We start from the raw sequence: 13,159 nt of genomic DNA, 5'->3' as shown, positions 1-13,159 counted from the left end.
GGATTATAGAGCCAGACTTTGTCGTTCTTCTTAAAGCAACCCTTTTCGGCTTGTGTATCGTACCGTTTCTTCATTCGGTTGCTAGCGATCTGAAGATGGGAACGGACCAACTCATGTACATCGTCCATTCTTCTTCGTAATTCGATCACATAATCTTCACCTGCTACATCTTCTCCAGGTCGACACCCAAACTCTAGATCACAAGGTAGTCGAATTTGGCGTCCAAATAGGACTCTGGATGGTGTCTGGCCTGTTGATTCGTTAACAGCAGATCTGTAGGCCACTGTGAAGAACGGAAGATATTGGTCCCAGTCTCGCTGATGATCGGACACCATCTTTGTCAAATACTTGCCAACTGTCCTATTCATCCGTTCCACCATACCATCAGATTGCGGATGATATGCTGTAGTTCTTGTTTTCTTCATGCCTAGTCTATCACATATTCCTTGGAATAGATCGCTTTCGAAGTTCCTGCCTTGGTCACTATGTATCTCCAAAGGCACTCCAAATCGGCTGATATATTCTTGGATCAACTTATCTGCAACGGTCGCGGTCTTCTGGTCTGGAAGTGCGTAAATCTCGACCCACTTAGTAAAGTAATCCATTACTACCAACATGTACTTGCCTCCATTTCCACTTTCTGGAAATGGCCCAGCGATATCCAAAGCTATTCTTTCAAACGGGCTTCCAACATTATATTGTCTCATAGGAGCCCCCTCCTTTTTCGGTAAGGCCCGTTACTCGTAGCACAAATAGTACATTTCTTACACCAGTCTTTTACGTCGGCGGAACTGTTCATCCAATAAAACCGTTCCCGAATTCGCTGAAGGGTTTTCTTTACATCAAAATGCCCTCCTGATGGACTGTCGTGTAACTGACGAAGTACTTCGGCTATTCTGCTCTTTGGGATCACCAACTGTCTTCTCTTCTCTGAACCGTCATCATTTCCCAGGACTCGTTTCAGCAAGCCATCTTCCATGATAAATGAGTCCCACTGGGCCCAATACGTCTTAACTACTGAGCATAGGTTTGATATTTCTTGCCAAGGTGGTCGACGGTTTTCCTCTTTCCATTTTCGAATTTTCTGTATAACTGGATCTCTTTCTTGTTCTTCTCTGATCTTAGTAGGCGTCCAGCCGTCGTTGACCATCTTTGTTCTTAGCACTGTTGCTTCCTTGGATTACGTTTTGTAGCAGTGGGAACACTCTGCTGGGCATGGCCTTCTGGAAAGAGAATCAGCGTTTCTGTGGCTAACTCCGGCCCGGTGCTCAATAAAATCGTATTCTTGGAGTCGTTCGATCCACCTGGCTATCTGACCCTCTGGATTCTTAAACTGCATCAACCACTTAAGGGCGGCATGGTCGGTTCGGATTAGAAACTTCCTACCATAAAGGTATTGATAGAAGTGCTCTACTGATTTCAGTACTGCTAGAAGTTCTCTTCTCGTGACACAATAATTCCGCTCAGGTTTTGAAAGAACTTTACTAAAATATCCGAGGACTCGTTCCTGTCCTCCTTGAATCTGAGACAGCACTCCTCCAATTCACACGTTACTTGCATCCGTATCTAAGATGAACTCTCCTTCTGGCAGTGGATACCCTAAAATTGGTGCTGTTATTAGATGTTTTTTTAAGGTCTCAAAGGCATTTTGGCAGTCTGTATCCCAGCGGTAATCTCTTGCTTCCTCCGTAAGTCGCGTTAATGGCTTAGCGATATCTGCAAACTTCTTAATAAACCTTCGGTAGTAAGTACATAGTACAAGAAAACTTCTCACTTTGTGTTTGTCAGTTGGTTTTGGCCATTCCTTAATGGAATCGATTTTTCCCTTATCCACGGCCACTCCTTCTTTACTGACTATATGACCCAGATAATTGACTTTACCTTGAAATAGCTGGCACTTCTTGGGGTTTAGCATCAATTGGGCAGCTTTAAGTCGATTAAAACGTTTTCTAAATTCTTCAGATGTTCTTCGAATGTCTCCCCCAAGACGATTATGTCATCTAAATAAACCAGGCATGTTTTCCAAGATAACCCTCTCAACACATTTTCCATAAGCCTCTCAAATGTCGCAGGAGCATTACAGAGTCCAAATGGCATAACGTTGAATTGCCACAATCCAGATCCCGTAGTGAAGGCTGTCTTTTCTTTATCTACTGGGTCCATTTCTACCTGCCAGTATCCAGAAATCAAATCCAAAGTAGAAAACAATTTACTTCCAGCCAATGTGTCCAATGTGTCATCGATCCGAGGCAGAGGATAACTATCTTTCTTGGTACCGTTGTTCAGCAAACGGTAATCGACACAGAACCTCGTCGTTCCGTCTTTATTCTTAACCAGGACCACCGGAGAGACCCATGGGCTCGTAGAAGGTTCTATCACACCGTCTTTCTTCATTTCCTGAACAATCGTTTCAGCTTCCTCTCTTTTATGCTTAACAACGGTAGTTCTTCCCGTCTTTCCTCCTTTCGGTACGAAAATATCACGATACTGCCGAAGAAATTCCCTTAATTTCCTTTTCTTAATCTGATTCAGAGACTGTCCAGCAACTGCAACCATTTGGTCGAATTTGTCGTTGGAATTATCAGATGTTGTCGTCTGACGGATTATGGATGTCACAGGTAAACAAGTTCCTACTTTTGTCTCTTTCTTGATGGTTACTGGGTAGTCATTGACATTGATAAGTCTCACAGGAATTTCTTAAGCCGCAGTCACCAATTCCTTTCCAATTATGATTCCTCGGCCAACTTCGTCGTCATGGTTCCAAGGCTCCATCATAACAGGTGTTCCTTCGTCCACAATTCCCTGTAGCCGCGCTACTATGATCGTTTCACTTCTCGCAGGCACGACTGTATCTTCTTTAACGGATGCTTGCATAGTGTTGTCATCATGTGGATGAAGAAATACCTCCTCGTTACCAACTTTGATTACCTTATTCTTAAAATCCAATTGGAATCCATGCGTAATCATTACGTCCATTCCTAATATAACATCCTCTTCGATGTCAACAACTATAATAGTATGGACGAACTTTTCTGCTCCAATTCCTAATTGTACCTGGATTTCTCCATGAATGTTGGCATTTTCACCTGTAGCGGTCCGAAGTCGCAACCTCGTTGGTAACAGTTTCTTTCGGCTGTTTATAACTGTCGGGCGTATAATGGTTCTGGTCGCTCCGGTATCCACCAACAACGTATGCTTTTTACCATTTATGTCTCCATCTACATATACACTATCTTCACGACATTTCAAAGAAGCTATTAGTATAAGAGGGTCTTTGGAAGAGTTCCGGGTCGAAGCTGCCCCCTAAAGCTGACTCGTTCTGGGTTTCTTAATGGTGAGTTTCTTAATTTTATGGTCTTCTTTTTCTCGCATGTAATACTTTTCATCATATTAACGAGCTGGTCAAGTTTGTCTTCATCTCCTTCCTCTTTTACAGTCCTAACTTTACTGTAACCGCCAGAGGCCTGCGTAGCTGACTCGTATTCGAGGGCCGCGGATAAGACATCAACCAGCGTCTTGTGACGAGCTAATCGTAGTGTTCTGTGCATTTCATGATCACGAAGACCATCAATAAACGTTTGAACGGCCAACTTTTCCATCATGTCTTCGGGAGCTGTTGGATAAGCATATCGTACTAATCTGGCAATATCTACCTCATATTCTTGAAGAGCCTCATCTTTCTTCTGTCTACGATTTTTAAGCTGCGACTGATATACATGCTCCAAATGTTCATGGCCATATCTCATATTTAACCTCTTCTTAAGTTGTTCGAAATCATCCGTCTCCTCTACGGCTATGGTCTGGAGCACATCTAAGGCATCTCCTCGAAGAGCGATAGTCAGGTTTACAGCCTTTTCTTTTTCAGACTTTCAGTTTCATGTAGTTGTTCCATGACGATTTTCCGTCGATAGTTGGGACTTTCACATGGACATAACCTCCACTTCCTTCAAATTTCGGTCGTATTTCCAACTTACATTTTGTCTCGTCTTCTTTTGTCTCTACTGTAATTGGATTGTTTCCTCTCTCTGCTGTCGCTGTTTCCTCCATCTTCCTTTCCATCTCTTTCCATATCTTTTCTTCGAAGGCCAACATATCGGCAGCAACTTGGTTTTTTAACGAAGACACTCTATCGTCAAGAGCAGACATCTCAGAAGTGACTTTAGAGATGTTAGCAGAAACTTTACTTTCCAGAGAAGAAATCTCGTTAGAAACTTTGTTTTCTAATGAGGCGATGTCGCCGGAAACTTTCGAAATATCGCCAGAAACTTTGTTCTCCAATGATGCGATGTCACCAGAAACTTTGGCCACATTAGAAGAAACTATCGAAATATCGTCAGAAACTTTGTTCTCTAATTTCGAAATCGACGAGATGACAGCATCATGTTTATCTTCAAATATATACGTTTCTGGATTAAACCCATCTTCCTCCAAAGCATTCTTTAGTCGTTGGACTAACTCAGCTTTTTTTCCGGTAGAAGCTAATTCTCTATCCTCGAGATGTCTCCTTAAATTCGTTACTGTGAGCTCATAAATCGTCGTCATTTTTTACAATTTACAAATATTCACTTGTTATGATTAGTATAAGTCTAATTTACTTTGATTTCACTTCCGACACCATTTGTTGTGATTTTATTTAATTGTCATGTCTTTATTTAATTTATAATTTCTTTACTAATTTATTATATTGTTCCTATTTTAATTTATTAAAACACACGGTAATTTATATCAGTTTATTAAACTACTGTACAATTTATTTGACGAGCGTAACAATTAAAACGCGGCGCGCGATTCTTCCATGAAAGCTCCGTTATTATATATAAAAATACAGCCGGTCGAGAATTCAGGTGATTATACTAGAAGGTACTTAAATCCGGGTCATCGTTTCGACCGTTTTCTGGAAGGTTTCGTTCAGGTAGATTTCTGCCAGCTGATCGAAGGGTCTCGTACAATCTAAAACATATTAGTGAATAAACACATGTTTACAGGTTTTTAATATGACTCATATTTTTACGTAACAGTATATAAACAAAATTATAGTTGACAATATAAAATTTGATATAACTTTAAGTTTGCGCTATGTATGTTATTAATTTTAAAGATTTAGAGAGAAAAACTTTGTTTTCGTTCTCCTAAAAAAAATTGCAAAATGGACTTATATCGTTTTTCTCCCTGGCTCTTCATATATTTATTTTTATATCTTGCGGACCCCTCAGCCATACCTCGCGGACCACCAGTTGGAAACCACTGGTACAAAGAATAATTTTTAATTGGTAATAAAAAGTCATTTTATTAGTCTCTATTGAAATATTTCGTATTGATAGGTATTTTCATTGAAAAAATTAATAAACAATACGGCGAACAAAAATAAATCTGTAAAATAAATTTGTGAATTTTATTTAAAACTTTTTTTTGTATTATTCGCTTTTTAATCATAGGAAGGTAATCTTCGTAAATTTTACGAGCTCTCTTTTTATTGGCTTGTCTTATTTGGCACCAGTCTCAAGGAGGGGATCAAGCCCTCGTCTAGTTGCACGTAAACAGATGAAAATAAGTGATCAGTAATTATCTGTAATAAAATCGACAACACAAATAAAACACAAGATTTTAAGTTACTTTTTTGTTTAATCTTCTTTTATTTCTTATATCTTCTTTAAATGTTAGGTTTAATTGCTTAATTCTAAAATACATTCGAGATCGAAAGAGATTGTGTAATTATCTTTTCCACAATCCTCTTCGACTCTTTTGGAAAGCATTTTCTGCCTTCTAAGCTGATTTATGAATAAACTTTTTGATTGTGGTAGATGACAAAAGGAACAGCATCAGCTTAGGTCCTTTCTTTAGTTCATATTCCAGAAACTCAAGCTGCAAATTTCATTCAAAGTCTTCCCTCTTAAATTGTTTAGAACAAATGCTTGAGGTTTTAGTATTAAATTTGTCTTCTCGGCAACAAACACTAAACCACAGTTTTTCCACTACCGAGTCCTTGGGAAAACTATAAAACCTAACAGATTTATCGACATCTCTTGTCTGATTATCACTCAAACAACCAACTACTGCACAACGCATTTTATATTCATCTTATAAATTATTCCTAGTGAAAGTACCTAAAAAATACAGGAAGGGTATGGTTGAGTATTAAATACTGACTCAATAATAATTAAACATCTTTCTTTCTCTCTCTCTCTCTCTCTCTCTAATGGCGGTACAGCCTAAATCAAGCCTTGGCCTCCTCCAAACTATGCCTCCAACCTTGCCGGTCACTTGCCGATCTTCTCCAGGTTCTCACATCTAGCAAATTTTGCGCGTCCGTTGCCACTTCATCGTCCTACCTTTTTTGTGATCTTGCTTTTGATCTTGCGCCCTGTATTTTACTATTTAGGGCTCTTTTTGGCAATCTTCCCGTTTCCATTCTCACTACATGACCAGCCCATCGAAGTCTTTAAAGTTTAACGAATTCTGAGATCGGTGCCTCTTTAAACAGTTTGTAGAGTTCATGGTTGTACCTGAGTCTCCATACTCCGTTTTCGTTAATAGGTCCAAATATCTTACTTAGGACTTTTCGTTCGAAGACTTCCAGCTTTCGTTTTGTATCTTCTGTCATCACCTATGTCTCGCATCCATAACTTAATATTGGTCTGATAATAGTCTTGAAGACCCTGATTTTCGATCTCCAGTGTGTGTTTTTTAAACGGAATACATGAGCGAGTGAAAAGTAAGCTTTGTTTCCCTTTACTATTCTTCTTAATAATTAAAGATATCTTATTTATAATTTCTTATTTATAATAAAGTAGGTATACTTACCTACAAAGCCACTATTAGTTATAAAATCGCATAAAAAGTTTAAAATATTCCTAATAATAATTTATTCACACTAAAAAGCTTACAAATCAACTTAAATCTCACAAAACACTATAAAATCTACAACAAGCTTACCAAAGAAGCCAAAAGCTAAAAAATTAATAAAACTCCCATTATAAACAGATATTATTACAATTAAGGCCACTCTCATTGTGACGTCAAGAGTAGGGGATCTACTGACAGTGGCCTGCGCAATATCATACCTGTTATTCTTTGTATCACGTTCCGTAATATTTGTAGAATTTGGATAAGAAGCTAACATCCCACTGTCCTTTCAATACTTGATAAAAAAATTACCTAGGACTGACCAATTTCTGAAAATTGCTGACCATTGGAGATTAATTTGTGACCTTTCAGATGGTATAATTACATTTCAGAAATACTAGCTGTAATATAGTGATTTAGGAAAACGCGGGAACCTACTTTTAGGTTTTCCTATTATTTTTAAAATGTTTATTGCGGCAAGGAACTGCAATCCTGATATTTGTAAAATTTTTAATGTACTGCGCGTGCGTACTAGGTTGTTGCCACTTTATTAATTATTTGCACCGCAAAAACAAACTGACCAAATGTTCAATATATCCGACCATTTGTCAGCGTTTTAATCTCTATAGGTAACATTATTAAGTAGGCTTGTTATAAGCAGTAAATAAAGAAGTAATATTACCGAGACACCACGCGAAGATTTCAAATGCTATAAATAAAAATATCCTGAAGAGAAATAACATACCCATAGTTAGCACTAAAACTGAAATCTCAAATAACAACATATATGTATATACTGCAATAAACAGCTCTATAAACAGTATCTACTTAAATAGATTAGCTAAGGCTGGATCAAGAAAAAATGCTCAGTATAGTAGGTGAGAAAGAGAAAAGTACTAGATTAATTCTGACTAATACTCCCACTAAAACTTGTTTGGGATAGAAAAAATTTCACTCGAAAATGAATAAAAATATAAGTTCGAGTTGAAGAATAAAATATATATGTAATAATTTTATTATGCCAATTTGCCTCAATAGTTAGGCCAACTAATAACAGGCCAACATCGGTGTAGATTGACATAGTTTTGCAAACTAATTTGCTTTTAGCCATATGGATTACATTTGTCTATAAAAAATTAGAAACCAAATCTGTGTCAACCCATCTGTGTCAATCCTCTCGTTTTCATGTCATAATTTATGCGTTAGATTTAAGTTTAACCAAAATACATATATGTGCTTTTCTATTTCTTTAAATGGACTAATATTTTTAGTACAGAAAAGATTGCACTAGATTGATTTCATCATGCAAATGGAAAGATGCAAGTTTCAGCTGCTGTGATCACTTTTTACCTGTTGAGACCGAATATGGAATATGTTACTCGTTTAATTCCATGCATACTAGGTAAGTTGTGAATTTTTTTATAAGCTACTATATAATTATAATGTAAGTCTGTTTTCATGTGTGCTAACGCGGTCTATAATGCCATAGATAAGGACTGTTTAACACGTTCGCGGATAGTATGGCATAACAAAGTCTTCCCAGAAACGCGCATCTTTTAAGAACGTCAGTGTATCGAAAATAAAATTAAAACTAGTTAAACATGATTTATTATGAATAAAACATATATTTTTGACAAAAAAATGGGAAACAGCTGTTGTATATATGTACGTGTAATATAATGAAAATGGTATTGAATGTATTTTATGTTCCTTTATTTCACTAATTAAAAACATATGTGTGGTAACCTACATAACGTAACTCTGTAAGTAATGAAGTGAGTATCGTCTCATGACTACTGTCAACGTCCAACTGTCATGTCATGGAACTACTAAAATGTCAAGTATATGACAACTCTCCTCCTCGTAAGGAAATGCTAAACTTGTAAGGTTAATAAATTAAAAACAAAAATATAATACTTACAAGTCCAGCCTTACAGGCTTTTTATTACCCGTTGGGACCTTCGTAGTACGGGGGAGTCATCTGAGCTAACGCAGTATTTGTAGTATCTAGTATTTGTGGTAAACAAGTTGAAGTATTATTTACATCATGTACATCTGTATCTTAAACTGAACTAGATCATGGTGCTGCTTAATTTGAACCAAAAGTATTTGTAACAATTGAATTATTACCCAGGTCAAAATGTGTCGGTTGTATATTAATGTATATAGGTGTATTTTCCCCTATAGATCTGATTTGATCTATATGTGTCACTAGAAAGGAAATGGGAGGATAGCGGATATGGGGTAGGCATGAGAGCAGTCCGGATACAAGCAAACCAGTTTGTTGCACCTGTCGATTTGTAAAACCAGTTTGTTGTACCTGTCGATTTTTAAAACCTGTCGATTTGTAAAACCAGTTTGTTGCACCTGTCGATTTTTAAAACCTGTCGACTTGTAAAACCAGTTTGTTGCACCTGTCGATTTGTATCACATAAGAGAATATCAGATATGGGGTTGGCATGAGAGCAGTCGGGATACAAGCAAACCGGTTTGTTAAACCTGTCCAGTTGTAACAAATACCAGTTTGTTGCAGCTGTCCATTTGTAGCATATGAGAGAAGATTGGATATGGGTTGGTATGAGTTTGGACCTTCAGGCCTATGTTGTTTTGTGCATATAGGGGCTAATTAAATATTGTACCTGTGGTTTTGTCCATTTATGGAGCTTATTAAATACTGCACCTGACATTAAGAGGTATTTATCCAATTTATCATATTTCTATTTTCATATGCAATTGATAATATAAATACTTAGTTTGAGATGGATTCATTATTTCATTTTTAGATACCATCATGCCACTAGCTAAGAAAAACATAAACATTATTAGCAATATTAAGTTAAATCCAAACAAAAGTTTGAATTCAAGTTCTGATTCTTTAGTTTTTTTAGGTGATTTAAGTAAAGTGAAACCAATTGGTTACAAAAGATTTGCAAAAAGTGTAAAATTTGTATCAACCCCTATCAGTGTCAAAAACGAACTTAAAAGTGACGACGAGTTAGAAAAACAAATGTATTTAGTTGATAACAACCAAGATGGAAACTCTAGTCAAGAAAATGAAGAAATGGTCAACCAGGAGATTGATGAGTCAATAAACCTTGATGGAAGCCACGAGGACATACTCAACCATTTAGATAGTTCCATGGATGTAAACCAAACATTTGACTTAATAACAGAATCCAAAGTCCAGGGATATCAGAAAAAGATAAAACCAATAATAGAGAATTTTGTTAGGCTAAGCAGTCAAATATTAAGCCAAAGAATAAATAAACGAATGCAGCTTACAAAAAAAATTCAAAAATATAGTAAAAAAGAGGCTAAGATAGTGTTATCGCATATTAGTGCAAAAAAACAAAGCCTTCAAGATGCACTAGAAAATTTAAATTCAGGAATAAGTTCTCTAAACAAAGTAACCAGTGTTGTATATAATTTTAAATTGTAAATTGAATATAACTCTTCTGTTCTTTTTGAATCATATTTGAAAATATACAACTTTTGTTTAGTAAGAAATTTTAAGTAAAAATTTGTACGTTTGTTAACTTGAATGTAATTTTATATTATTGTTGTTTATATTTTTATTAGACATTGGTATGAATAAATTAAAAATATATAATAAGTATTGTAACAATTTTTATATATAATAAAAGTTTTCAAACATCTTCTTCTTCCTATGCCGTCCCCATTAACGGAGGTTGGCGACCACATTTTTAAAAGCTTCTCTGTCTTTTGCAACGTGGAATAATTCGTCTACAGTCATGTTTGTCCAGTCTCGAATATTTCGCAGCCATGACTTCCTCTTTCTACCTATTCCCTTTTTGCCATCGACTCTACCCTGCATGATGACCTGCAGAAGGTATGCAGTCTTGCGCAAGGTATGCAGTCTTGCGTACTTTTATCGTTCTCAACAATTTTTTGTCTCGACCCATCCTTCTCAGCACTTCCTCATTGGTGACCCTGGCAGTCCATGCAATTCTTAACATTCTCCGGTATATCCAAAGTTCAAAGGCTTCAATCTTTTTAACTATTTGCGCTTTTAGTGTCCATGTTTCTACCCCGTACAATAGTTGCGACCAGACGTAACATTCAACAAACCTCAGTCTCAACGCAGTATTCAAACATAAGTATGTATAATCAATTTTAATAACCTATTTTCACATTGTTTTATTTTAATGACTTAAAAACATCTACACAAAAAGAACCTTGATTGACCATCTGCTATTTCTGTATTTCATTATTAAAACTATAATTGGAAAAATTGCAGGTGCATAATCCAATTTAAATTGTCATATTTATCCATGTAAGAAATCTAAAGAAAATCATTTTTAAAATTTATGCATTCTTCACTTTACTAATATGGATACTTGTATAAAATAATTGCAAACAGGATTATAATTTAAAGTATGTTCTGCCCTTATACAGCACACATGAAGTAAAATAATTAATATTTTGGAAATTTCATTATTTCAGTTGCCAAAATGAGTGAAGGTTAACTGGTCTTATATTTAATAATGAAAGTAATCATTTGTAATCAGCAAATGTAAATAACAATAAAAATATGTTTTTTAATACTATAGGTATATTAATTTGTCTGAACTAAAGGTGGTAAAGATGGTCTGGTAGTTATATTTTTGTTTGAATTTGTCGACGGACGATAGATAGATGGTCTCAACTTTACCAAAACACAAGTGAGGTTAACCGCATGGCAAAACTTATTTAGGGACATTTTACGAAATATTTTGATGTTTGCTGGGTCACCAGTCGTGTTCGTCTGGGAAAATAAATATACGCACGACGAAAAATGCCGCTTTGAGTATTATACGGAGCTAGTTGTTTGGACCATATATCGTGTCTTGTCCCTATGTGCATGACGGGATATGCCGTCTTGTCCGCGAATGTGTTGATGGAGTCAGGCGCATCTCCTTGGTAGAGATAGTGCAAGCACTTCTGGCCACGGCGCAGTAGACGAAATTTGGTTTAATCCCCACTTCCATGCGAAACGCATTGTACTATGCACTATATAATTCCACTTATAGAACCTTTCTGCCTTTACGTGAATTTAACTCCGCCTTCGCGCAGCTCCATGGTCAGGAGTGTTTGAACTATCTTTAATATCTGCTGCAGTCGCAGATGAGACCTTAAAACGAAATCATTTTAAGAAATGTAAATAACAATAAAAGTAATTAATATTTTAGAAAAAACGGAAGATCTGATTTGGATTTAACAATGAACAGAAAGACGGGACCTGGAGAGATTTGGTTACAAACAATGGAAGACGTTAGGGTAACTCTAAAGGAAAGTTTATTTAGTCAAACTATAATTATTTTATTTTGAAGGTATATTTCCATGCACTCGAGGATGTTCCGTTTATCAATTCTGATCCAGACCAAAGGAGAGACGTAATGTTGGGAGAATCTGTAAACATTACTATAAGCGTAAGTTCTTTTTCACTATATCATTTACAATTTTTTAAAATAATTTGAAATTGTTAAAGGTATGAAAGTATTTACATTGTAAAGAAGATAATATTTGTTTGTACATCAATATGTAAACGGGTACGGGATAATAATGCACTTTTAGACCGTCAGATTTTAACACGAAGTCAACTACGATTTTATCCCTTATGCCTTTTGTGTACTGAAAATTATCATATGAGATAATCAAAAATAAAGAAAAATTTATAGTTTAACCGTGTTCGTTTTTCTAATAGAATTTTCCTTATTTCCTCAACTTTTTCAAGGTAAAATGTTTCTATTTCACGACCTGATGTTATGACTTTTTTGCAGGTTTTTTATAGTGAAAACTAACAAAATTTTAAGTGGAATGAAGGAGAAAATCATGGACCTATTAACATTAACATTTCATGTTGAGGTCATAATTAACACCCTTAGGGCACTCGTAATAAAGTGAGATCTGAAAATTCATTCGACATTCAGATCTTAAATCTGAATTATATTAAATATAAATTCCATTAATCCATACTACCACAATTGTAGAGAGTGACTCATATTTCCAATGTGGACCTTTGCGGGTCTGAGGGGAAAGGAAATCGACGAGTCATAGGCGTGCGGTTATTATTGAAAAAATATCAGGATTTTAGAACGAATTGATTGTTATTATTTTTACACCACACCACACCACACCACACCTTTATCTGATTTTTTTATTGAGTAGTTTGTTTACGGGATGTAAATCCTAATTACCTTCTGTGTCTTTTGCAGACATATTCAATTATTCCTATCCATATAAAGTCTTTAATTTTATTGTTAATTACATTTTCTGATTATAAATTATGACTTTTATTATTAAATATTAAACCAGT

At 35.8% G+C, this 13,159-nt stretch overlaps 1 protein-coding gene across 1 annotated transcript in view; it reads left to right on the top strand.

Annotated features, from left to right (window-relative positions):
• The window catches only part of LOC140447539 (sodium channel protein Nach-like), a 100,607-nt gene that overhangs the window by 38,212 nt on the left and 49,236 nt on the right, over positions 1-13,159 (top strand). The window contains exons 4-6 of the mRNA XM_072540244.1: positions 8,115-8,245; positions 12,033-12,120; positions 12,174-12,272. Of these exons, the coding sequence (XP_072396345.1) occupies positions 8,115-8,245; positions 12,033-12,120; positions 12,174-12,272 (318 nt within the window). The remainder of the gene's footprint in view (positions 1-8,114; positions 8,246-12,032; positions 12,121-12,173; positions 12,273-13,159) is intronic.

Source organism: Diabrotica undecimpunctata, chromosome 8 (genome assembly GCF_040954645.1).
Source record: "Diabrotica undecimpunctata isolate CICGRU chromosome 8, icDiaUnde3, whole genome shotgun sequence".
Taxonomy (NCBI): domain Eukaryota; kingdom Metazoa; phylum Arthropoda; class Insecta; order Coleoptera; family Chrysomelidae; genus Diabrotica; species Diabrotica undecimpunctata.
The sequence above is the reverse complement of the archived record's forward strand: the minus strand, read 5'-3'. Positions and strand labels throughout refer to the sequence as shown.